The 23,196-nt window shown below is 58.6% G+C and overlaps 2 protein-coding genes across 4 annotated transcripts; both read right to left on the bottom strand.

Annotated features, from left to right (window-relative positions):
• Positions 1–6,100: 6,100 nt before the first annotated feature.
• LOC144333290 (uncharacterized) lies at positions 6,101–9,173 on the bottom strand. Its single transcript, XM_077956536.1, has 3 exons — positions 9,005–9,173; positions 8,354–8,806; positions 6,101–7,729 (listed from the first exon to the last, which is right to left on the bottom strand). Exons 1-3 carry the CDS (start codon positions 9,171–9,173, stop codon positions 7,236–7,238), a joined length of 1,116 nt encoding a protein of 371 aa, XP_077812662.1. The 3' UTR covers positions 6,101–7,235.
• A 2,739-nt stretch (positions 9,174–11,912) lies between these two features.
• AQP12 (aquaporin 12) lies at positions 11,913–18,309 on the bottom strand. Of its 3 annotated transcripts, XM_077958088.1 has the most exons (4): positions 17,564–18,307; positions 15,779–15,895; positions 15,575–15,655; positions 12,071–12,206 (listed from the first exon to the last, which is right to left on the bottom strand). In XM_077958088.1, exons 1-3 carry the CDS (start codon positions 18,168–18,170, stop codon positions 15,579–15,581), a joined length of 801 nt encoding a protein of 266 aa, XP_077814214.1. In that variant the 5' UTR covers positions 18,171–18,307; the 3' UTR covers positions 12,071–12,206; positions 15,575–15,578. The 3 variants fall into 3 exon arrangements, with proteins under 3 accessions (XP_077814213.1, XP_077814215.1, XP_077814214.1); XM_077958087.1 differs by lacking the exon at positions 15,575–15,655 and having other exon boundaries at positions 11,913–12,206; positions 17,564–18,298; XM_077958089.1 differs by lacking the exons at positions 15,575–15,655; positions 15,779–15,895 and having other exon boundaries at positions 11,913–12,206; positions 17,564–18,309.
• Between the last annotated feature and the right edge of the window lie 4,887 nt (positions 18,310–23,196).

Raw genomic sequence — 23,196 nt, 5'->3', positions numbered from 1 at the left:
GGTCGCGTGTCCTCTGTCCTCTGTGTCACCCCTTGACATATAGGGCCTACTTTTCTTTTTTCTTTTCTTTTTTTTTTTTTTTTGAGATGGAGTTTCGCTCCTGATGCCCAGGCTGGAGTGCAATGGCACAATCTCGGCTCACTGCAACCTCCGCCTCCTGGGTTCAAGTGATTCTCCTGCCTCAGCCTCCCAAGTAGCTGGGATTACAGGCATGTGCCACCACACTTGGCTAATTTTTGTATTTTTAGTAGAGATGGGGTTTCATCATGTTGGCCATGCTGGTCTTGAACTCCTGACCTCAGGTGATCCACCGGCCTCAGCCTCCCAAAGTGCTGGGATTATAGGCGTGAGCCACCACACCTGGCTGGGGCCTACTGTTAATGCACTGAAATGGAAGTCTCTGCCCCAAAGGGAACATGCATGTAGCAGGCATGTGTGCTTACTATGTGTGCGTGTGCTTCCCGCTTCATGAATATTCATAGCTTCTCCTAAAATCTGTTCAATATGTGTACGTAGACAACCTGTTCAGCGTAGATTCCTCTCCCCCTTCCCACTGTTGAAGCACCTTTTTCCAGTTTCTGCCAGAGGCTTCCCAGCCTGCGATGGCCAGGCTGCAGGCTACAATCCTTTGTGAGAAATGAAGCTCTCCTCTCAAATTAAGAACGCTGTGATCCCTCAGCTGGCACACAATACTGAGGAGCAAAGTTGGAGGACTCACATGACCTGACTTCCAGACTTACTATGAGGCTTCCATAGTCAGGACAAGGTGCGATTCATAAGACTGGTCGTATCAGTGCACGAAACAGAGTAATAGAGAGTCCAGAGGAGACCCACATGAATAGTGCCAACTGGTCCAAACGAGCAAAGGCAAGTGAGTGGAGATGGGGAGTCTTTCCAGCAGAAGGTGCTTCAACAAACGGATGCCCACAGGCAGAAGCAGGCACACACAAAGAACCAGAAGGATGTGGTCACAGACCTCCTGCCTTCCACAGAGATTAACCCAAAAGGAATCCCAGACCTAAACGTAAAATGCAAAACTACAAAACCATTGGAAGAAAACATTGGAAAAAATCTGGGTGATCTTCAGTCAGGCTCTGAATTATTTAGATAAAACACCAAAAGCATGATCCATAAAAGAGAAAATCAGTAAGATGGACTGTATAAAATGTAAAATGGTTTGCTCTGCAAAGGGAATGTAAGGAAAGCCACAGACGTGGAGGAAAATCTTTGCAAAATACACACTGGACAAAGGACTGGCATCCAAATATAGAAAGAATGCTTAAAATTCAGCAATAAGAAAACAAAGAGCTCAATTAAAAAGGAGGTAAAAAATCTAAACAGATCTCATCAAAGAAAATACACCGATAGCAGAAAGCACAGGAAAGATGCTCCATACCGCGTGTTAGGAGGGAGCTGCAGACTGAAGCCGCGGTGAGAAGCCTGTACACACCCACGGGAACGTGGGGCACCCACGTGACTGATGACATCGAGGCCTGGGAGCAGCAGGAGCCCCGTGCCTGTGTCCGGCAGGAGCGCCCGATGGCAGAGCTGCCTGGGGCAGCTCGGTGTTTCTCATAGAAGTTGCCACAGCCCCACACAGGCCCCAGTGTCACAGTCCTTGGCAGACCCAGCTGATGGGAAAACTCCGCAGAAACAGGGTCTACATGGAGAGGATCTGAAGAGGAGGAATTGGGGGGCTGGGCTGGGGAGGGGCTTGTTTGGGGTCACCAGAGAGTTCCTGGAGGGTGCCAGGGAGGGAGGGGTGAGCTAGAGGGCCGGGGTTGGGGCACAGTGGGAGGGAGTGGGGAGGGGTGAAGGGTCAGGATGGGAGGGCTGGGAGAGGGCATCAGAGAGGCATAGTCAAGGGCTTGTGGAGGGAGGTGGGGTGGGGTCTGGGTCTGTCCGAACCTCACAGAAGGGCCCCCACTTCCCCTGTGGCGGGAAGACTCTGCTCCCTGGCTGGACGGGACCTGCTGGAGTGGCCTGAGTGGACACAGCAGTCACTGAGCAAACCTCAGACACCCAGGGAGCTGCAGCCTGGGCACCCGGATGAGCACAGGCCAGCCCCTCCTGTCCACTCACTGCACTGGACAGGCTGCTGGAAGTCTGGGACCAAGGCATGCAGGGAACAGGGAAGATGGTGTCCTGAGGGCCGACAGTGGGGAAACAGCCCCTCCTAGAACCCTCAGCACCGGCCGATTTGACTGCTGAGTGACCCGGAGGAAGACCCTCTGCGTCTCAGAGCCTCACTTCCTGCCTCACAGTGGTCAGGTGAGACCCATCCTGGGGAGCTGAGGGTGGGGTGGGGCAGAGAAAGCTGAGGTGCTGTATCTGGGGCTTCAGCACAGGGCAGGCCCCATCCCTGGCCCCTGAGTCCTGCCCCTCCTGCGCGGTGGCCAGGTCAGGGTTAATGCCAGCCCCCTCCTCCAAGCAGGCTCCCCTCCTCCCTCAGCTGTTGCCTGGAGACCAGGATGCTCTGTCTATCCACCCCCAGCGGGTGCTGAACAGGGTCCCCATCCTGCAGCCCACGCTGGTGGGGATCCCCCAGGAGTAGCAGGACCTTCCCCCAGGGCCTCTGTCAGGGCCATGTGTGCCTCATGGGCTCCCAGCCCAGGAAAGCAAGTCCACAAGCCAATATTTGGCCAGACGGGCACACGCCTGACCCCTCTGCCTGTTTTTCCACCCCAAAGTCCGTGCTGCTGATCTCCCGAGCTGGGGGAGACCGGGGACGTTCCATACGAATCCTGGGCACTCAGCCCTCCTGGAGGCCAGCCCAGGCCCAGGAAGCTTTGCTTTCCAAATCTCTCTCGCGCAGTTCCACCATTTGGGATTCACTCCTTTAGCTAGATCACAGTGTCTCCAAAAGCCGTAAAGAAGGTTACACTTAAAGACACCAACACAGGGCAGGTGTGGGCCCTGATGGGAGGGACGGTCTGCCCAGGTGAGGCAGATACGAGGCTCGGTAGCCAGGCTGGGTCCAACTTCTCTGAGTGGGCAACTTCCCATCAACCTGCCCGGCTGAGGCAGCAGCTGAGTGGGCTCACTGGCGACACCTCCTGGAACCCAGGTCATTTCAGCCATAAGTGGACACTCAGAGATGTACCGAGGTCCCCGGCAGTCACCCTGCAGACCCTGTCTGAAAGCCTGGGCTTCAGTCCTTGGGTTTCGGGGAGCCAGAGAGGGTCTCGAGGAAAAGGGTCACAGTGAGATTTGGGTGTGACTTAGAGAGGGCTGGACAGGAGGGACAAGAGTGGAGGGGCAGCCAGTTAGGAGGACGTGCAGGAATGTGGGAGAGAGGGGGGCAGCCTGGGCTTGGGCCACCAGAGGGAACTAGAGAAGGGAGGACCCCAGGACCCCAGGAGTGGTGAGATTTCAGGGGAGGGTGGGGCCGTTGTGACCCCCACAGGTCTGGCCTGGCCGCATGGGTGGCAGTCCTGAGCCTGAGGACATAAGAGGGACTCGGGCTGGTGGTAACTGGGGTGGGGGTGTGGAGACTGAGTTCAGTTGGGATCTGTAGAGTTCAGGGATCCCACGGGACACCCCCAGCCATGGCAAGGAGGCAGTGGAGTGGTGACACGCAATGGCAGGTGGGAGTGCAGTGGGGAGGTGACCGTGGTGACGGCAGAGTAAAGTGGGGAGGTGACGATGGTGGGGGAGGCCACCCCACTTGGGTGCAGATCCCAGGGTCTATCCCCAGCTAATCAGCTTTCAGAGGAGGAAGGAGCTGGGGCATCTCCCCAGTGCGTGGACCCAGACCCCAGCTCCCCACACACGTAGCGCAGGCCCTCCTTGGACTCCCCTTCCTGTTTGAGGAAGCCGAGGATAAAAGGAACCACTGTGGACCGAGTACCCCTTCCTTAGGGGACATGGCAAGGTCACCAGGCCTCTGAGTTGCAGCCAGTGCTGAGTCACAGACCTGACCTCCGGGTCCCAGGGAAACAGCTGTGTGCAGCCTGCATGGAGGGCAGGTGACCCCAGGCCGTGGCCCACAGGCAGAAGCAGCTCCTGGCCGGCAGCCAGGGAGACAGGGAGGGTGGGACCTCCCCAGGGTAGGAGGGGCCGGGGCCAAGGGAGGGGGCTCCTGCACTCCGGGGGGCTGGTTAGGCCACCTGCCACGTTCACCCTGCGGCTCAGGCTGGGTGGTTCTCACTGTGCCAAGCCTCACGGCAGGAGGCGGTAGCACTGGACAAGGTGCTGCCCAGCCCTTCTCCTCAGCCCACCAACATCCACCTTCAGGTGCCAAGGCCCTTCCTGCAGGGAGCTGAATGCCTGGCAGACCACCTGGGCAAGGCAAGGGTGATCCCCACAGTATTGTGGGGCTGTGTACATGGCCTGGGGCAGTAGCACAACAGCTGAGGCCCCAATGCAAGCCCTGGGCTTCCAGGGCCCTGCAGCCTCTGTGATCAGCAGGAAAGAGGTCCCCAGTGCTGGTGGGGGCCTGGACAGCTGAAGCCAAACTCGGGGCCTCCAGGGATTTGGTTTCCTCCCCTTGAAGGCTGTGGCAGAGGCTCCAGAGCCCCCGGGGGCAAGTGTGGCTCTCCCGTCTGTCCTCAGCCTCCTCTACCTGACTCTGCGGCTGGTGGGGACCGTCATTAGCTGGAGGTAGGTGGCCTGTCCCTTCCCCACATCAGCCCCAGGCCCTGCTCCCAGTTGCTCCTCAGCTACCTGGCCCCAGGGAAGCCCCAGGCCAGGGCCTGGGCTTGGGATTGTGGAGGGTTCAGGGAGGGTCCGGGCCAAGTTCAGCCTCCAGGAAGAAGGAGCTGGGGCAGGAGCGTGGACACAGCTGGCAGTCCCTGGGTGCCTGGTAAGGCCCAGAGCGCCTGACAGATGCCCTGGGTGTGGCGATTTTGTCAGGAACCCCATGCACTGGAGGGCCCGTGGGCCACCGGGGCGGCAGGAGGCTGGTAGGAAGGTTTGTCACCTGAGGCCACATCTATTCACTGGGAGCGGGCTCTCCATCTGTGACTCATCACAGGCTCTGTGTGTGTTCATCCCTCACCCTGCTCTTCACAGCCGGAGCCCCGGTGAATGCAAATGATGTCGCAGGAGCAGGATCAAAGCGTGAGGACGGCAGGGAGCCCCACACAACCTCCCAACACTTCAGCTGTGCTGGATGATCTGAGCCACGGCCAACGCCCCCGTTGCCTGTCTTCTCTAGGGTTTTCTTACCTATTCTTGTTTATTATTTTTCATACGAGTCTTAAAACCCAGTGTCTAGCATGAAACACTATGACTTTTTACTGGGACCACGTAACATTTATCTACGAACTTGGAAGAAGTGACATCTTCAGCATGTTGAGATATGAGTGTCTTTCCATGTTCTCGGGTTTATTATTGTGTCTTTTAGAAATGCATTTAGGGTTTTATCGCACAGGCTTTGCACATTTCTTATTAAGTTTATGTCTAAGAATTTTACAGTTTGGTTGTTACTGTTATTTTTCTGTGTATTGATGACAGATGAAGCCTGCTGTGCTTGACTAGTACTTGTATATTCTATATAATGTATATATTAATCTTATATTCTGTTATGTGCTGAGTTGTCTTAGTGTTTGTGTTTTCTCCAGTATTACCATCCTATCTGCCATATCATCTGCAAATAGAGGTTGATTTCTTCTTTCCTGTTTTATGCCTCTGTTTTCTCCTGTCTGATGGTGTTAGCTAATAGCTCCAGTGCTTCCCGCTGTAGATATGGACATAGCGGGAGGTCTCACTTCCTTTCTGATTTACCAGGAGCAACTATAGTCTTTTTCCATTAAGTGAGATGCTGGGGGGGGGGAGGGTGTGTGTGTGTCTGCATGTGTGTGTAAGAAATGATCCATCAATTCCAATTTGTTAACTTATTTTGAACAAGGAATGGATGTTGTAGTTTCTTTTTAAGTATCAATGGAAATACTCACATGATTTTATTCCTGGAGCTGCTGACAGGTGAATTATTAGAAAAATGTCCTACAATCAAACCACCCTTGCATTCTTGATATTCCACTTATATTGGGCCATTACGATTTTACATGTTTTTGAATTATGTTTGCTAATACTTTAATTCTCATTTTTGTATTAGTATTCACTGAAGAAATTAGCCTATAATTTTATATTTTATCTGTTTTGTTTAATTTGTTAAAGAACCAGCATTTGATTACTTCCTTGTTTTTTAATTTATTAATTTTTGTTTTCATCTTTTAAAACTCTGCTTCCATTAATTTTATCATGCTATTCTTTTCTACCTCTTGAAGTGGATATTTGATTTATTTTATTTTATTCTATTGGGGCAAATATGCCAAGCTTTTAATTTTCCTCTGAGAACTGTGCAAGCCCTTCGGTCAGGCTGGCTCTACTTCTTCAGGAATCTTCTGGAGTTTGTGGTCCAGGATGGTGCCTGCTGAGCTCCCTGATGCACAGATGTTTGTAACTGTGGAGTCTTCACGATCACTGGTTGACTTCAACATTAGCAAGGAGACCTCTTGTCTCACTAAATATGTTTGGACCTCAGTTTTACCTACTCATATGTCAGGATCACAGCTCCCACTTTATTATTTCCTTTTGCCAGTCCCATTATTTTTATCCTATTTAACGTGTCTTCTATGAGTGAATACAGCTGGGCTTTGCTTTGTGAGCCTCTGCCAATGTGAACCTTTCAGTAGGTGAGCTATGGACATTCACGTTTCTTGTTGTGATTGGCATGTTTGGCCTCAACTCTGTATTATTTTGTACTTGGTATGTTGTGCATATTTACCGTGTTTGTGGCTACAGGGAGTGGGGAGGTCCACACAAGGGACTGGTCTAGGAGAACAGAGAGGAGAGAGGTGGGCAGCCAGGGTCACGGGGGGTACTCTGAGAGGAGGACGTGTCACTGCTCTTGGCCAGTTCCCAAGAGGACACCATGTGCCGCACCCCCCAGCAAACACACAGCCTGCTACAGCTCCCCCAGCCCCCATCCCTCATGCAGAGCAGCTCATGGGCGGGGCTGGGCACAGAACTGTAGGGTGGCTGGCTTCTGAGCAGGCTCCGCCCCACACCTCTGGGCTCCTCAGGAACCTCCTGCACACTGCACAGGGGCGCCCGACCAGTGCCACGGGGAACCTGTGGTCAGCCACCTCCTAGCCACAGCACACTGACCCCACCATGGACGGAGACAGGTGGAACCTCGAGTGGACCCCAGATGCCCAGCCCATTCCACAGGGGCAGCCCTGGCCTGGAAGCAGCTTCGTGGGAGCAGGACTCAGTGCATCTCCGCAGAGCTACCTTCCAGGCACAGCTTGGTCGGAAGCGACCCGGGGCCAGGCTCTGGGCCAGCTACCAATGACTCCACCAGGCAGTGCCCAGGCACAGCCACTGGGGTGGCAAAGAGAAACCCAGGTGTCCAGGGCAGATGCCATGTCACTGCGGGCCAGGTCCTGAGCCCTCACCCCACTGGGGTGGCAGCCCCGGCTCCAGGCCAGCCCAGCACCCTGGTGTTCTCCCAGGCAGGCAGCTGCAAGCCCTGGACCCACCTGTTCTTCCTGAAGGTCCACAAGAGCATCAGCAGCACCATCGTGAGCATTCTGTTCCGCTTCAGGTGGAAGCACCGCCTCACCTTTGCTCTGCCTTCCCAGCAAGCCGCCCATTTCTTCTACCCGGTCTGCTTCTAGGCCAGCGTGGTGGAGGGCTTCTCCAGGGGCAGGAGCCCTCATTTCGATATCACGTGCCGGCACCTGAGGTTCCAGCCCACTGAGGTGAGTCCTGGGCCCTGAGACTGGGGTGTGGGAGGAGAAGGTGATGGCTCACACTCTAGATGGATGCCACCTGCACACAGGACCCCAGGAGAACTCACAGGTGTGGAAAAGCATTCCGTCTTCCAAGAATGAGAGCCCTGCGCTTCTCTCCTGGAGAACCTGGTGCCCTGAGCAGGGAGGGGAGGTGGCTGCCGGCAGAGCGCTGGGGTGGCCATTCCTGTCCTGGAGGTTCTGGGAAGTGGTCCGTGGGGGACCCCGAGTTCAGATAGAATGGTGGGGCTCACCTCCTCCGGGGCCTCTGGATGGACAGGCCAGAGCTCCAGAGGCCCAGGGCGATGGAACCTCTGCCTGGGTCGGGCTCAAGGCGACTCCTGCCCTTGCAGCCATTGGAGCGTCCCCAGAGCCAGCCGCCCTCGTGGGCACACAGGCCCTTCCCTGCCCACACGCGACACATCCTGACCTGCCACATCTTCTCCTTCACCATCCTGAGGGACCCAGCCCGGGACTTGGAGTCCGCCTTCTACAAGACGGCCTCGCCCTTTGTCCATGCCTGGAGCCTGCGACACTTCCTGGCCCACACCCGCGCCTTCTACGACACCCGGCGGCCTGACAGCCACTGTGGCCGCAACCTCATGGCCTCGGACCTGGGCTTCGACCACAACGCGCCGCCGCCTTGTGGGGGTGCAAGCGGTGGCCCCGCGCTTCCCCCTGGTGCCATCGCCCAGCACCCAGACGAGTCCCCGGGGCTGCTGCGCCGCGCTGTGCTGGGGTCTGGATGACCTGGTGGCCTTCCCCGCCCACAGGCGCGGCCTTCGCCCGGAGCCGCTGGAGCCGCGCGTGGAGCGCAGGGAGCGCGCCTAGAACGCGCTGGACCTGGCGCTCTGTGCGACCTTGAACCTCACTCTGTGGGCGCGGCTGGGCGCGCTGGGGGCCGCGGGGCTGCGGCCGGAGGTGGCGGCGCTGGGGCGCGGTGGGCGCGCACCTGCCTCCCGCATGGCGAGGCCGCGGGGCCGGGCGCGGAGTTTGACCCGCAGCCCATCCTGGGCTACCAGCTGCGGCCAGACCTGGACCTGGCCAGCCGCCGCCACGGCCGGGACCTGGCCACCCACGAGCTGCAGTTCGCCAGGCGCCTGTACCTGACCAGTTCCCGGGTCGGGTGTGGGATCCCGGGCGCCCTGGGGGACCAGAGCCCCCGGCCAGGCTGCCTCGCGCCGCAGTCCCAGGCCCAGGGGAAAATGCGGGCCATGTTCAGAGGAGGACGGGGGTCCTTAGGGCCCTGGAACAGAAGGCCGCGCCCTCAGCCCCTGCTACGTGGGACCCCACAGGGCGGGAGACAGTGGCCAGGAGCCGCAGCTGAACCTGCGCTGTCCCGGCTCCCTTTTCTGCGCATCCTTCCGCAGGGCGGCGAAACCTGTTTTTAGCAACTTTCTTTTCATCTACTTGAAAGCCATGTAGGTCGTCCATGGCAGATGCACGATTCCAAGTCATTTTGGCAGGTTTTTTGTTTTTTTGTGTGTGTTTGTTCGTTTTTTGTTTTTTTTGTTTGTTTGTTTGTTTTTTGTTTTCAGGAGTTTTGCTCTTGTTGCCCAGGCTAGAGTGCAGTGGTGTGATCTCAGCTCCCTGCAACCTATGCCTTCCGGTTTCCAGCAATTCTCCTGCCTCAGCCTCCCGAGTAGCAGGGACTACAGGCACCACCATGCCCAGCTAATTTTTTTTTTTTTTTAAGTAGAGATGGAGTTTCACCATGTTGGCCAGGATGGTCCCGATCTCTTGACCTCGTGACCTGCCCACCTTGCCCTCCCAAAGTGCTGGGAGTATAGGTGTGAGCCACCGCACCCTGCATTTTGGCAATTTTTAATGTGGAGAAGGCTCTTTCTGCTAAGGGAACATTCCGGAGATGTTGGGAGTGTCTCATAGGCTGTGGCGAGCTGGGAAGCTGCTCTGCTGAGCCACCTGGAGTCGCAGATTTTAGCACATCTAGAGCAGATGAGCAGCTATTCCCACAAATGTTTGCGCTTCAGACAGATCACTTTTTTGATCATAAGTTTGAGTGTGGTTTTAGAGGCAAATCTATCCTGATTATGTTTGCCCTGACGTTTCCTGTACTTGTGGAGCTCATAGGAGAGACTGAAGGTGAATTCACGATTATACACAACTTACAACGTCTGTTTGTGAATTCTAACAGTGTATCTTCAACTATAAGAAAAATGAATTTCAAAACTTCTTCTGCATTATTACCTGGTTACTCCAACATCTTATATGAAAATTGTGCTCATTTCTGTCAAATGCAGTGGCCCTTGCTTCAAGCCTTGTGGATTTTGTTGAGAATTTCGAGATTTTCAGAAATTCTAAGCTGGAGTAACTCTAACAGCCTCCTGGTTACTTCACGGAGAGGTGGCTGTGTCTGCTCCTCCCAGGCTCAGGTACTGACAGCTCCTGCCGAGCACCGGGACCTCCCTCCTGGAGGGATCTGTGCAGAGGCTGCAGGCACTCCTGGGGGAACAGACACACCTCCGGCACCCAGGGGCTGGGTGCTGCCACCCGAGGAGAAGCCCCTCTCCTTCCTGGGGCCGCACCCCCTGCTGCTGCTTCTGCGGCTGACATGTGACACCCAGGCACGGCCAGGCCCTCAAGCAGAACACCTGTGAGGGGAGCTGGTTGGCCCCACCCCCTCAGCTCCCCTGTGTGCTCAGCAGTCCTTTGCCTGGCAGCATCTGGCAGCCCCATCGGGGCCTCTGGAAGACACACAGGACTGGCTCTCAGGCGTGTGCCAGGGCTCCTGTCCCCACTCCACAGCAGGGAAGAGGAGCCCGGGGCTCCAGAAAGAGTCAGCTCTTTGCCTGGGTGGGAGGGGCTTTATGGCGGGGAGGAGGGTGTGTGTGTGAAGGGGCAGCCTCGGGGTGGGGGAGATTCTTCTTTCTCTCCCTCCACCAGACGCTCGTCCAGGAAAATGTGGCCTCACCGGCATCCCCAGGGAGAAGCCCACGCACCATGAGACGGGAATAATACAGGGTGGTTGGAGGGGAGTGGACATTCCAGGCAGCCCCTTCTCATCTCTAGGAAGAGGAAACCCTGCAGGAGCCTGGGGCTGACAGGACCCCACACACCAGGGTGTGGCCGCGCTGGCTGAGACCGCCTGGACCCCACAGGGCTCTGGGTGTGCCCCGGTGTCTCCTGCGGCCTCACGATGCGCTCATTAGCATACGCATCACACCCCCACCGCGCACGACGGCTCCAGAACACCCAGATCTGTGCAAAAATGGGCGGCCCTGCAGCTCGGAGACATCTCCACCTTTTCCAGGAATCCTGTGGATTCTCCTCCGGCCCCAGCGCCCCTGCGTGGGACGGACTCTAGAGGGCGCCACACTCCCTTTCTCCAGTGGGAGCTTCGGCCTTCGCAGGAACTCTCTGCCTTTCACTGTTTGCCGACTCGCCCCTGATTCCTTCTCGCAGTGGTGTGGAGAGCCTGGACGCTGGCTGGGTGGAGGTCTCACTGGGGGTTGGGGTGTCCCCTAGCCCACCGAATCGGGGACATCTCCCTGCTTTCTCCTCTCCTCCTTCCCCCATAGCAGAGCAGCTGGGCCCACCAGAGGACGGGGTGCGGCCTGCGGCAGGACCACCACCACCTCACTCACTCCCTCTGGACGGGGCAGCAGGACCCGCAGCAGAGGGACCCTTGTCTCTTTTGGGTGGAAGTTTCCGGACTGGCCCTGTTCTTTGAGAAGGAAATGGCTGGAGGCTCCATATCTCCAGGTCCCAGTTCTGCCACAAGGTCCCAGTGAGTGACCCGGCTTTGGACGACGACCAGGCCATGGTCCTGAGGGTGGCGAACTCAGGGGCGGTGGGACTGGGTGCCCTGTGCCTGGTTCACAAGCCTGCATCCTCAGGCTCCCATCTTCAGCTTCCCGGCGGGTCTCAGGCTTCCCTGGCTGTGGGCTCCCTCCCAGGCACGTCCAGGGCTGCAGCACCATCTTTGCAGACTCGGGACCTGGCAAACTCCCTGGGGTCTTCCCTGTCATCCTGCCCTTTCCTCTCCTGCTTCTTCTGTAACAAGAGGCAGGAAGGAGCCCGTGGGAGATGGGGAGACTCAGACCAGCCTCGGAGCCCGTGGGAGATGGGACGACTCAGACCAGCCTCACCGTGTTTCCACGCACCCCTGCCTGCCCGTCCAGAAACCTCTCTCGGGCCCAGGGGACACACAGGTCTTAGGAATGGTTTATTGACAAACGGCTTCTAGGGGAGTGGCTGGGTTCCCTCTTAGCACGGTCCTCACACGGGGCTCACACAGAGCAAGGCTGCTCAGCTGGAATGTGGCCCGTCAACACTGGCGCCCAGGCTCCCGGCCACTGGACCCCTTCGCAGGGGTCTGGGTGTCCCCCGAGGCCAGGGCCGGCTTCCCTCGGGGTGCTCGGTACTTGTTCTTCTGGCTGTAGAACAGGTTCCTCTGGAAAAGGCGGGGAAGCCGGCCCTGGTGCAGCAGCACAGCCAGGACCATCCCTGCAAGAGAAGGCAGATCCTAGGTGGGCCGCAGGGCTCCTGGGCCCAAACACAGACAGGACACCCACTTCCAGGCCTGTGTCAGGACAGGGGAGCCAGGCAGCCTGGCCAGGGGCCCCAAGAACCCTGAGGCCCAGCCCCTGCCTGGTCCTGGTCTTCCCTCCCTGGTCGTGCCCCTCCCTCTAGGTATGCCAGCCGTGGGGATGGGGGCAAGCCCGTGGGGTTCCTTGTACTTCTGAACCACCCTCTGGGATGAGTGACTGGAATTCCCCTGCCCCCACATTGTCCTGAGCCACCTGCAGAGCTTCTGTGGCCATTTTCTTCTGGGACATGATGTGGCGTCCCAGGGTGGCTGTTTGCAGGACTGTGGCCTGGCCTAGAGGTGGGATGTGAGTGGACAAGAAAGATGTGGGTGCCCCTTGGTGGGAGGCTGGGCCCACGTTCTTCCAGAACTCCAGGAGCAGAGACTCCTAAATCCCCACCTGCCTTCCAGGTCATTGGGAAGGGCTGGTGTCCTGGGCAGAAGGGGAGAGTGGATCCTCTTCAAGTTTGATCTCAGTCCTCTAAGGATTTAACCCGCAGCGTGTTGGCTCCACTAGGGCTGGCCTGAGCGGGACCTGCCTGTCACCACCTGCAGCTGCTGTGGCTCCGGACAGTGGCCCCTGTGCCTATAGCTTGCTGAGACTGGCCTTTCCCCTCACTCAGCCCTCCAAGGCCCACTCTGGTCCTATCTCTGCTCCCAGGAGGGCAGGCCCAAGGAGGCCGGATGACCTGCTCAGGGGCGCAGCCAGCAGGTGCGGGTGGCCGCTTACACCCAGGGAGCCAGCCCAATGTCCCCACCTGGCTACGGGGCTCCTGCAGCCTCAGAGCTCCCCAGGGCTCATGCTGACACTGCACATGTGGATAAAGGAGGTTAATGGAGGGACACAGCCTGTTTTTCGGGTTCCTGAAGCTGCTCTAAGATGACAGGAAAGGGGTGCTGTCAGAAGTGTCAAGCATCCAGATGGATGAGACGGGAAGACACGCAGGAGCACGGCGTGGGACTGACAAGACACCGATGACATAGAGGGGCCGGATCCCCCCCCGCAGGGACGAAAGCCGGGAAACAACCCACTTCTTCCGCAGATGCCCCGTGCTTTCAGAAGCTGGTGCCCGGGTCTCTGTGGGATGGGGTAGCCCTGGGACTCACCTAGGAGGAGGGACAGCAATTCCACATGGGAAGCTCCAGAGCCCCAAACCCCAAAATACAGACACAGCCAGTGCCTCCCTCCCTGGCCCTGGCAGGAGACAGGGTCCTCTCTAGAGGGGGCATGTGGACTCGAGCATCAGGCCCGCCCGAGCCTGGAGTCCCGCCTGAAACAGGGATCCCAGCCTCTTCCCACTTGGCTCCTAGAAGCCGCAGACGCCCTTTGGGCTTCTCCATAGACATGGTTCTACAGTGAGAGGTTGTAGCGGGGTGAAGAGTATTTCCCCAGCGACATGTCCTTCCCAGAACACAGGATGTGCCCTTGTTAGAAATAGGGTCTGGGACATAACATTAGTTAAATTACAGTGATGTCATACTTGAGTAGAGTGAACCTTAAATTCAATGACTGGTGTCCGTATACGAAGAGAGAGACAATGACACAGAGGAGGCGGCCAGGGGAATCGGCAGACATGGGAGTGGTGCGTCTCTAAGCCCGGAGACAACGGGGGTGCCAGAGGCCCCCAGAGCAGGGAAGAGGCAGGAGGCTCCTCCCCAGCAGCCTCCAAGGAGAGCTGACCCTGTCAATGCCACGATCACAGGCTCCAGCCCCCAGAGCTGGCTGAGCATACAACCCTGTCACATGAAGCCTCTTCGTTTGCATCCTTTGCCTTGCAGCCCATGAAGCCACCACAGGCCATGGCGTGCAGCCTGAGAAACTCAGGAGGAAACTGATCTCCCACCCGGAACTCTGCCCAGGCCTCGCCGACACTCAAGTGCAGGTCAGAACCAGGATACTGTATTTCAGACAAAGGAGGTCTGAAGCGTACCTGCCAGGTCCCCGTTCTCAGGAAGCTACTGTGAGACAGGCACCAGCAAAAAGAAGGAATAAACCAAAGCAGGAGGCCACGAGGAAAGCAAGAAACAGAAATGCAACCAGGAGAGAGGTGAAGGGCAGCCCCAGACTGGAGATGGACACCTGTGGGTAACCCGGAGCTGTGGATCCTTGGGGGAGATGGTGCCCACGCAGAGCACTGGTGTTGAATTAACCAAATCACCCAGAAGCCTGGGCAGGGGAGAGTCCAGGACCCTTCACCTCAGGAAGCAAGGCCTGTGTAGGAAGAGAGGCGTCCTGGGCCACCACAGCTCACCCGGGTCGTGTTTCCACGCCAGGAAACTAGCGAGGGCTCTGGAGCTCATCAGGAGGAGGAGGCCGACCCACCCTGGGTGAAGGATCCGCAGGGGAGTGCGGGGGCCGCAAGGGAGGAAAGCCGGCCCCCCACATTGCAGGAGACAGCCCAGGGTTGATGCCTGAACTGAAGAGTCTCAGAGAAGCCCTGCAGGCCAGTGTGTGGGGACAAAGAGGCCAACACTCAGCTGCTTCTTAGCAGAGGGCGGTGCTGCCTCGGGGACGAGGGGCAGGAGTGGGGTCCTGATGCACTTCATGCCCTTTCTAGGGCCGTGCACATGCCTGAGATAGTGTGACCACATCAGAACCACGGCGACAGATCACAATGATGTCAGTGTCACCATTGCAGGGCCAGGGTGCCTGAGAGACCCCCAGCTCCTGTCTTCCCCCCAGGGGAGGCTGAGGCATTGACCCTGAGACCTCCCCAGTGTAGAGCCAGCAGAAGCTGAAAAAAGCTTCCAGAATTCCACAGGAACCCAAGGGCCCTTCTGGTACCTCAGCGAGGTGGAGCCGAGTGTCTGAGAGCAGGTGCAGGAGAAGGTGTGGGCTCCACCTGGGCCTCTGACACCAGGAACCAGAATCCCCAGATCTAGGGCCAAGGGGGGCTGCATGACCTCCCCCTGCTGCTCCTCTGCTTGGGTCCAGGATGCAGGGAAGGAGGGGCAAGCACTGTGGGGGAGCTGAGGGGTCCCCTGTGTGCATCAGCGAGTCCCAGATCCACCCCACCAGGAGGCAAAGGGACCGGCTGCTCCACCCCATGCTCACAGCCCTGTAAGTGCACGATGGCACCCTATATCATCTAAGTGGAGCTCCCTGTATCCTGAGGATTCAGGGACTCCAGAATGAGCCCCTCTCGGGGGAGCCTAGCTCCGGGTATGTGGAGATACCCCCTGGGATGGGAACCCCAGGTTCATGGAGCCCCACTGCAGACACCGTTCCCCATGTGCCCAGCGCCCCTTGCAAGGTTGGCCTCTCCCCAGCCTGCCCCCTTCTTACCTGGCTACAGCTTGCTCGGCACCAGGACGGTGTCCACAGTGAGACATGCCATCACAGCCTCTTCCCCACACACCGTGCCCACTGCAGAGACCTCCCCAGGAGCACTGACCCAGCACCCTCACCTCCACTCTGTAGGACCCCATGTGCCAGGACACTCTCTGGGCCCCAGCAGCCCTAGGGACCCCACCTCGCCCCTGCCCTTACCTGTCAGAGGGCCCAGCCAGTACACCTGGGCATACTCCAGTAAGGTGTGTCCTGAGCAGCCAAAGGTCACAGAGGTGGCCAGGGCAGGGTTGAAGAAGGCGGACGTGAACGGCCCAGCTGTGGGCAGAGCACAGTCAACCCTGGTCCCCAGCCCTGCCTGACGCCCCTCTCCAGGCCAGGACTTGACACCCACCACCGAACCCACACCGAGAACCCCGCTGTGTGCAGGCCTGGGGGTTGCTCTTGGCTCCTGGAGCCCCACCTGGCCCCCCGTACTGACGGACACATAACACAGCCAGGCTGCTTCAGTCAAGCTCTGGGTCCGGGTCAGCAGCTTGGGGGCCCCAGGGCCGTCGAACACCCTCCCGACGTCTCACCCGGACTCCTGTGACCCACCCATGCTACCCTCCAACACCCCACCTTGGAGGAAGTGGCCCTCGAGAAAGATAGGGACAGAGAGAGACAGAGACAGAGACTAAGAGAGACAGATAGTGAGAGAGAGAGAGACAAAACGTGACAGAGACAGGGAGACAGAGAGAGAGAGGAGAGACGGAGAGAGATCTCAGAAACGGGCAGCAGCAGAGGAGAGGCGAGGACCCGGCTGTGTGATGTGAGATGCTGTTCTGCAGCCCCAGGCCAGGGTGACTACCCCAAATAACAGGATCCACCAACACCAGGGACCTGCCTCTGGGCAGGGAAGAGCAGGGAGTGGGCCCAGCAGAGGGCAAGGACCACAGGGACATGGAGCCTGCGTCCGCCCACGTGGAAACCAGGACCCTGAGGACGGGCAGCTCTGTGCCTGAAACCAGGCTCCTTCGGCTTCATGGAGGCAGGACCTTTGACAGGAGCTCTCCAGTGCCACCCAGGACAGAGGCCCGGGCAATCTGCCACAGACGTGCGTCCCTGCAGAGCTCCCTGCTCACCTGTTCCTCAGTTTCCCAATCTGTACAGGGCTCTGGTGGCACCTTCCTATGGCCTTTGTGGTCCAGGTTCCGTGGTGTCTGCCCAGTGCTGGGTCGGGGGTAGTGCCACGGACCCAAGTGCTGGTCCTGTCCTGATTAGGACCTTGGACCCTGGGAAGGAGACCTGGCGCCATGCTCCCTGCAGCCCTTCCTGTGGTGTCCCCAGTGCCTGGAGCACGAGGCGGCCGCCCCTGGCTCTCCCCGCAGCCCCAGCGCGTGGACACCTGTCCCGGGAGCTTGCCGAACAAAGGCTTTTGTGGTGGTGGAGCCTAGCGCTCGGAGGGGAAAGCAGACATGGGGGGCTGGATCAGACGGAGGGTCTGAGTGGAGGGAGCTCACAAGGGGGTGAGGGGACTATGAGAGGTGGGTCCCACGGTCAGCCTAGGTGCAGGCAGGGATCACAGGATGCAGGTGTCATTAGGAGGCCAGGGAGATCGAGTGGGGCAGGTGGGACAGGACCTGTCACTCTGGAAGGGGTGATAGAGGGTGCAGGGACTCCCACACCAGACCAGGGCTGGGCCAGGAAGCGCCTGCCTCGGCCGTCCCAAATACCCCAAATGCAGAACTTCTGGGAGGAACGGGAGCAGCTGGGACTGGGGAGAGGTGCAGTGGCCATGATGGCCCTGGCAGGGGACAGGCTCCTCCACAGCACCCCATGTCCAGCACAGGCCCTCGTCCACCCGCCAGGTTGCAGGAAGTCACCGCCCCTTCTCGTGGGTTTGTTGCCGCCCGGGCCAGCAGCCCGCTCTCCTGGGTGTGAACGGGCCTGAGTGTGCATGGAGGCCACACAGGCGGAGGGGTCTTGAGGGGAATTAGTGCTCACCTGTGTAGGCCGTGACGGTGACCAGCAGAGCCACGGCGGGCACCCTGTAGGCGGGAGGACTGTGCCGCAGGTGCAGGAGGATCAGATGGAAACAAAAGGCGCAGATGGCCTCCACAAGTGCCCCGTGGGGCACAGATGTGCGCAGGGCCGAGCTGCAGCTCTGGGCCATGAGGCTCTGTAGCAGGTGCAGGTCGCTGAGCTCCCAGGCCCAGCAGAGGTGCGTCAGGGTGCAGGCGGCCTGCATGCCCAGCCCCTGGGCCGCCAGCTTCAGCAGAGTGCCAGGCAGAGACGCCTCGGCCATGAGGAACTCCTGCAGGGACACGGTGGGGTTGGCCAAGTCCCCGTCCAAGGTGGCCCCATGCGCCAGGAAGAGCAGGAAGAGCAGGGTGAGCAGCAGGTCAGGCCCGAAGCCCCCAGCCCAGGGCCCGAGCTCAACCAGCATCCTCATCTCCAGGCAGCAGGCCCCGAGCTGCACTGCGCCCACCACCTCCCGGGCCAAGCCTTCATAGGCGCCCACTGGGAGCAGGGCCTTGGAGGCCCGCCTGGCCCCCTCACAGAGAGCGAAGGTGGCAAAGAAGAAGGAGAGGGACACGTTAAGACCTGCCATCAGCCTGGGCCCCGCCGAGGAGCTGTGCCTGCAGGACACCAGAGGGGACAGGGCAGAAGCTGGCCAGTTCCCACAACCCAGAGGGCCCAGGAGTGTGGGAGAGGGCACCTGGGCCTCTGGGAACACCACACCTGCAGCCCCAGCTCCCGCCCCACCAGCTGCCACCCAGGTGCACTGCCAGGATGGCCACAGCGGCCCTGCCCCACAGCCTGGCATCCTCCCGGCACTCGACACACCCGGACGCACTGGCCACGCTCGGCCAGCCCTGGACTCGGGAGACTGGCCCAGCTCTTCTGAGCCTCCAGCTGAGCTCCACTACTCCTACCTGCGCTCTTGGCTCCAGGACCCCAATACCTGCTCCCTGCACCTGGCCCCTCTTGAGGCAGGGTCCCCCAGATCCCTGCACCTCCTCCAGGTCCCTGCCTGAACAAGGGCCCCCATTTCTGCCTCCCTGCATGAATGCAGTGAGGGCCCCATGCTTATTGCACCTGCACTGTGTCCCCACTGGGGTGAGACCCCCACTGAACCTGCACTGTGTCTCCACCTGGGAGGGCCCCTCATGGCCCCTGCTCCTGTTCCCTGACCCTGCCTAGGTGAAGCTCACTCCTGCCTGCACCTGTAGGTGTCTTCCCTTGAGTGAGCACCCCCTGCTCCCTGCACCTGGCTGTGTCCCCACCGAGGCCAGGCCCCCTGCACGTGGGCTGTGTCTCTGCCTATGGAAAGGTCCCCTCATTCCTGGTTGCCTGCACCTCCACTGTGTCCCCACCTCAGCAGGGACCCCCAAGTTTCTTGACCTGCCTAGGGTCCGGTCTGGGTGAGACCCTCCTCCACCTGCTGTGTGTCCCCTCTGGTCAAGAGTCGGCAGCAGCCCCTGCCCCAGCCCCACATTCCCTGCCCTGTGCTGCCCTCACCTGCCCCTCAGGAGAACTCAAGACCACCCCTCACATCAACCTCCCTCCCACCTTCCTGCCCAGAAAGCACTTCCCAGAGATGAAAACCGAAAGTGCCATCGTCATTTGCTTGAAATTCCTGCAGAGGGGACAGTTGCCCACAGCTGCATGGAGATGGTGCTGAGCCTGGGTGTCTGCAGGGGGAGAGAGCCGGGGCTGGGACCATCCAGAGCTCCGGACCCCGAGGGATGGGGCATGAACCCTGTGGGCCCCATGATGGGCAGTCTGTCACCCTGCAGCATGGCTCCTGTCCACTGGGTCTGCACCCAAGCACTGGGACACCAGCCACGGCCATACAGGGTATAGCACGTGGGACCTGCCCGGTGTCCCCCCCGCAGCCCTGTCCTTCTCCCCCAGGACCGACTCCAGCCCCCGAGGGCCTTCCCCCAACCTGGCCCACAGCTCCCCTTTCTCTGAGACTTAGATTTCCTTTTATTTTTGGAAACCCAGTTGGGTCCCACCTGGCGTCCCCCTGGCACAGCTGGGGAGACTGAGACCAGGAGGGAAGGGACCTGCCCGAGGGCACTGCCTGTTTTCAGGGAGAGCCCTGTCCCTGAGAGTTCGTGTCCCTTGAGCATGTTTCAGAGTTTTGTTCCTTTTCATTACTGACTTGAACCCATGTCATGAAGAGTCACAGTCTGGCCGTTTTTCTGATGATGAACATGTGGGTGGATTTCAGTTCTTACTACTATGAATAAAGCTGGTATTAGCATTTTGGTCTATTCCTTTTGTAGATACAGACTTTTATGTCTTTTGGGTAAATTCCTAAAATGCCCCGGGTGAGCTCTGTCCACTGAATAAATCCCAGATCTATAAAATTGGAAAGAAGACTTTATTTCCTAGAAAGGGGTAGGCCCTTCAGGGTGGCCGGCAGAGCCCGGGCCGGGCACCTGGAAGGAGGGGGTTGGGGCAGGAGCTTCCTGCTGAACAGGTCGGCTAAGCACACGCGCTCCCTGGGTTGCTGGAGGAGCCGTGAACATTCAGGAAGGGGTCGTCACTCATGCATACTGAACAAACACGCATGTGACATGCATCCCAAGTTCCCTTGGGGATGGACACGTGACATCTAAATGTGTTCCTATGAGACCCGTGCCTGGAAAGGTGAAGCAGCAACACAAAGGCGCTCAGTGCACAGCCTCTGGAAACCAACCAGAACCAGTCCCTGCTGGGTGGTCCCTGGTCAGAATTACAGAAATCAGCCTCTTGGCCAATCAAACTCAGGGCTTGTGGCACAGAGGAGTGGGGCTGTGTGTCAGCGTCTGCAGTGGGTGAGCTGCACCTGAGTGAGTATGGCTCTCCTGGAGGCCAGCGCTGGTTTAGCTGCAAGAGCAAAAGAGAACCCTCCTGGCCAGCAGCCCCTGGTTTCTGCTTTTAAGTGTCCGTCCGGTGCGTGACTCCACCCCTGCCAGGCAGGGCTTCAGGTCTTGTTGACTGTTTGCTATCTTATCGCCACGAGGAACCTGTTTTGTCCGTCTCCTCTCCGCCTTCACTTTCATGCGGGTGAGTGTGGTGTCCCAACCACAGACGGAGGGGCTGTGACGCGGCGGGTCCCACCTCCCGCTCTGTCATGGCGGAATTTTTGGCATGTTTTTCAGATTTCTCTGGAATCCCCTTGGCCGAGAGGGGTCTGTTCAGCTTGTTGGTGCGGGGGCTCGGGATTTCATTTCTGCTTCTCTTATGGTAGGCGAGTGAAAACGTTTTAAGGGACTGTCCAAACCTTTCCCGAAGTGGTTGCGGTGTTTTAACTCTCGCCATTCGTGTGTGACAGTTTTGGTGTCTTTAAAAGTCGGTGGTGTCGAGATTTAAAAACTGTCTCTCTTCCGCTGATTGTGTGGTTCTGACTCTTCCTGGCTTAAAGTTGCATTTCCCTCATGACAAAAACTTGTTAAACAATTAGTCTTGCACGGTCTGTCCATTCCAGTCTCCTCTGTTCATTTTTAAAGTGGGGTTGTGTGTCTTTTTATTGATTTGTGATAATTCTTTCTATATTCTGGATTCGAGATTTTTGTGTGAGATTTGTTTGGCAGTATCTCCGCAGACTTCCTGGTCATTTTCTGCGTAGTGTCTTTTGATAACTAGAGTATTTTCCTTCGAATAAAGCCAAATTGATTATTTTTTATTTTTTTTTTTTTTTTTGAGACGGAGTCTCACTCTGTCACCCAGGCTGGAGTGCAGTGGCGCGATCTCGGCTCACTGCAAGCTCCGCCTCCCGGGTTCACGCCATTCTCCCGCCTCAGCCTCCGAGTAGCTGGGACTACAGGCGCCCGCCACCGCGCCCGGCTAGTTTTTTGTATTTTTAGTAGAGACAGGGTTTCACCATGTTAGCCAGGATGGTCTTGATCTCCTGACCTCGTGATCCACCCGCCTCGGCCTCCCAAAGTGCTGGGATTACAGGCTTGAGCCACCGCGCCCGGCCAATTGATTATTTTTAAATGCACTCGTCACTGCTTTCTCCTCCCTGCCCAGGAAATGTCTGTGCACTCTCAGGTCACAGCAATGTTCCCTGATGTTTTCTGCCAGACGTTTCATGATTTCCCTGTGAAGTGAGGTCAATGACACCTATTCAGATAGTCGGCGCTTCTTGCACAACATAAGGGTGCGGTTTTGTGTGTTTCCACGTGGATGTCCAGTTGCTCTGGACGCCACACCCAGCCCTGGCTCCACCTTGTGGGTACAAGGCTCTGCCTCTCCTTAGTGATGGGCAGTCAGAGTGGAAACCCCCACTCCCGCTTTGGGAAAGTCCCCAGATGTCTCTCCTGGACAGTGTTTCCCTCTGAGAAATGCAGCATACCCCATGGAGGCGAGGCTGGCTGTGATGCTGCCCCTGCTGCCCAGACCTCGGGCCGGGACAGGGCGGGCCGCACAGGCCTGGAGTGTGGCCGCTGGAGCCAGCTGGATGGAGGCCCGACTGTGGGAGGCAACTGGCCATCCCTGGCACTGGGAGGGCAACAGACAGGGGTGAAGGGGGGTTGGGGTGCACAGGCCATGCTTTGGGGACCACAGCCTGGTTTCCAGCCCCTAGGATGCTGCCCCCACTCCCTGAGCTGCCCTCCTGGCCCTGGGCATGGGACCAGGACTGGAGGCAGAAAGCAAGGGTTGGGCTCTGTGTGGGGCACTGCAGGCCACTCTCAGCCATCACCACCTGCCCAGAACCCCCTCAGCCTGGGCCGAGAGCCCACCTGGCCTATACCACAGCCTGGAGGCCCCACACAGAGCACCGAGCACAGAGCCCCCCAGCCCACAGCTCCGGGAGGGAGTAGCCAGAGCCACCCCCATCTCCCAGAATCCCTGCCCGGAGCCCCCACAGCCCCCTCCCATGGGCTCTGCTTAAGGACTGACCTTCCTGGACCTCTGGTATCTGCCTGAGCAGAAGGTCAGAGAGCCCACGTCCTGAAGGGTATTAGAGTCCAGTGCCGGCCGGCCTGAGGCCCAGTTACCATCCAACAGGGTGCTGTTGGGGCTCCCTCTGTGGTTCTGAGTCAGGGCCCAGCCTCCCCCCATGACCAGGTCTTGTGCAAGCCCCCAGAGCTTGCCCTGCAGAGGACCCTGGCCAGCCCTGAGCCAGCCTCTGAGGGCCTCATGGGAGCCACTCCTGTCATCTGACCCGTGACCTGTCTAGGACACCTGCCCTCGGCCATGCAGGGCCTCACTCCTGCTCCTGAGCCAGTTCTGCCCGCCTCCCTGCATCCCCTCCAAGAAGCTGGGAGGGGCCCCTGGGAGGGGCTGCATCACTGCAGGGAGCAGGCAGCGGATGCCCGGACTCCACCCAAGGCCAGGAACCCCAAGTCAGAGGAGGTCTTCCTGGAAATGGGCAGCCCCTGAGAAATGAAACTGAAGCCGCAGTCACGTGGAGGTGGTGGTGCGTCAGGGTGGGGCGCAGGAAGCTGTGGGAAGGAAGTAGATCCGTATCTTATTTCTATGGCAGGACATAGTTCAAGCCACAGGGAGGGGAGGGGACCTTTGGAGGAACAGTGGAAGTAGGGGAGGGTCCACCCTGCACTTCCTCTCCCTGGAAACAGGTGCGAGGGGTGCCTGAGGCCTCTGCCCAGGCCACCTCCTCAGTGCCTGGCGGTCAG

Source organism: Macaca mulatta, chromosome 12 (assembly GCF_049350105.2).
Source record: "Macaca mulatta isolate MMU2019108-1 chromosome 12, T2T-MMU8v2.0, whole genome shotgun sequence".
Lineage (NCBI taxonomy): Eukaryota > Metazoa > Chordata > Mammalia > Primates > Cercopithecidae > Macaca > Macaca mulatta.
The sequence above is the reverse complement of the archived record's forward strand: the minus strand, read 5'-3'. Positions and strand labels throughout refer to the sequence as shown.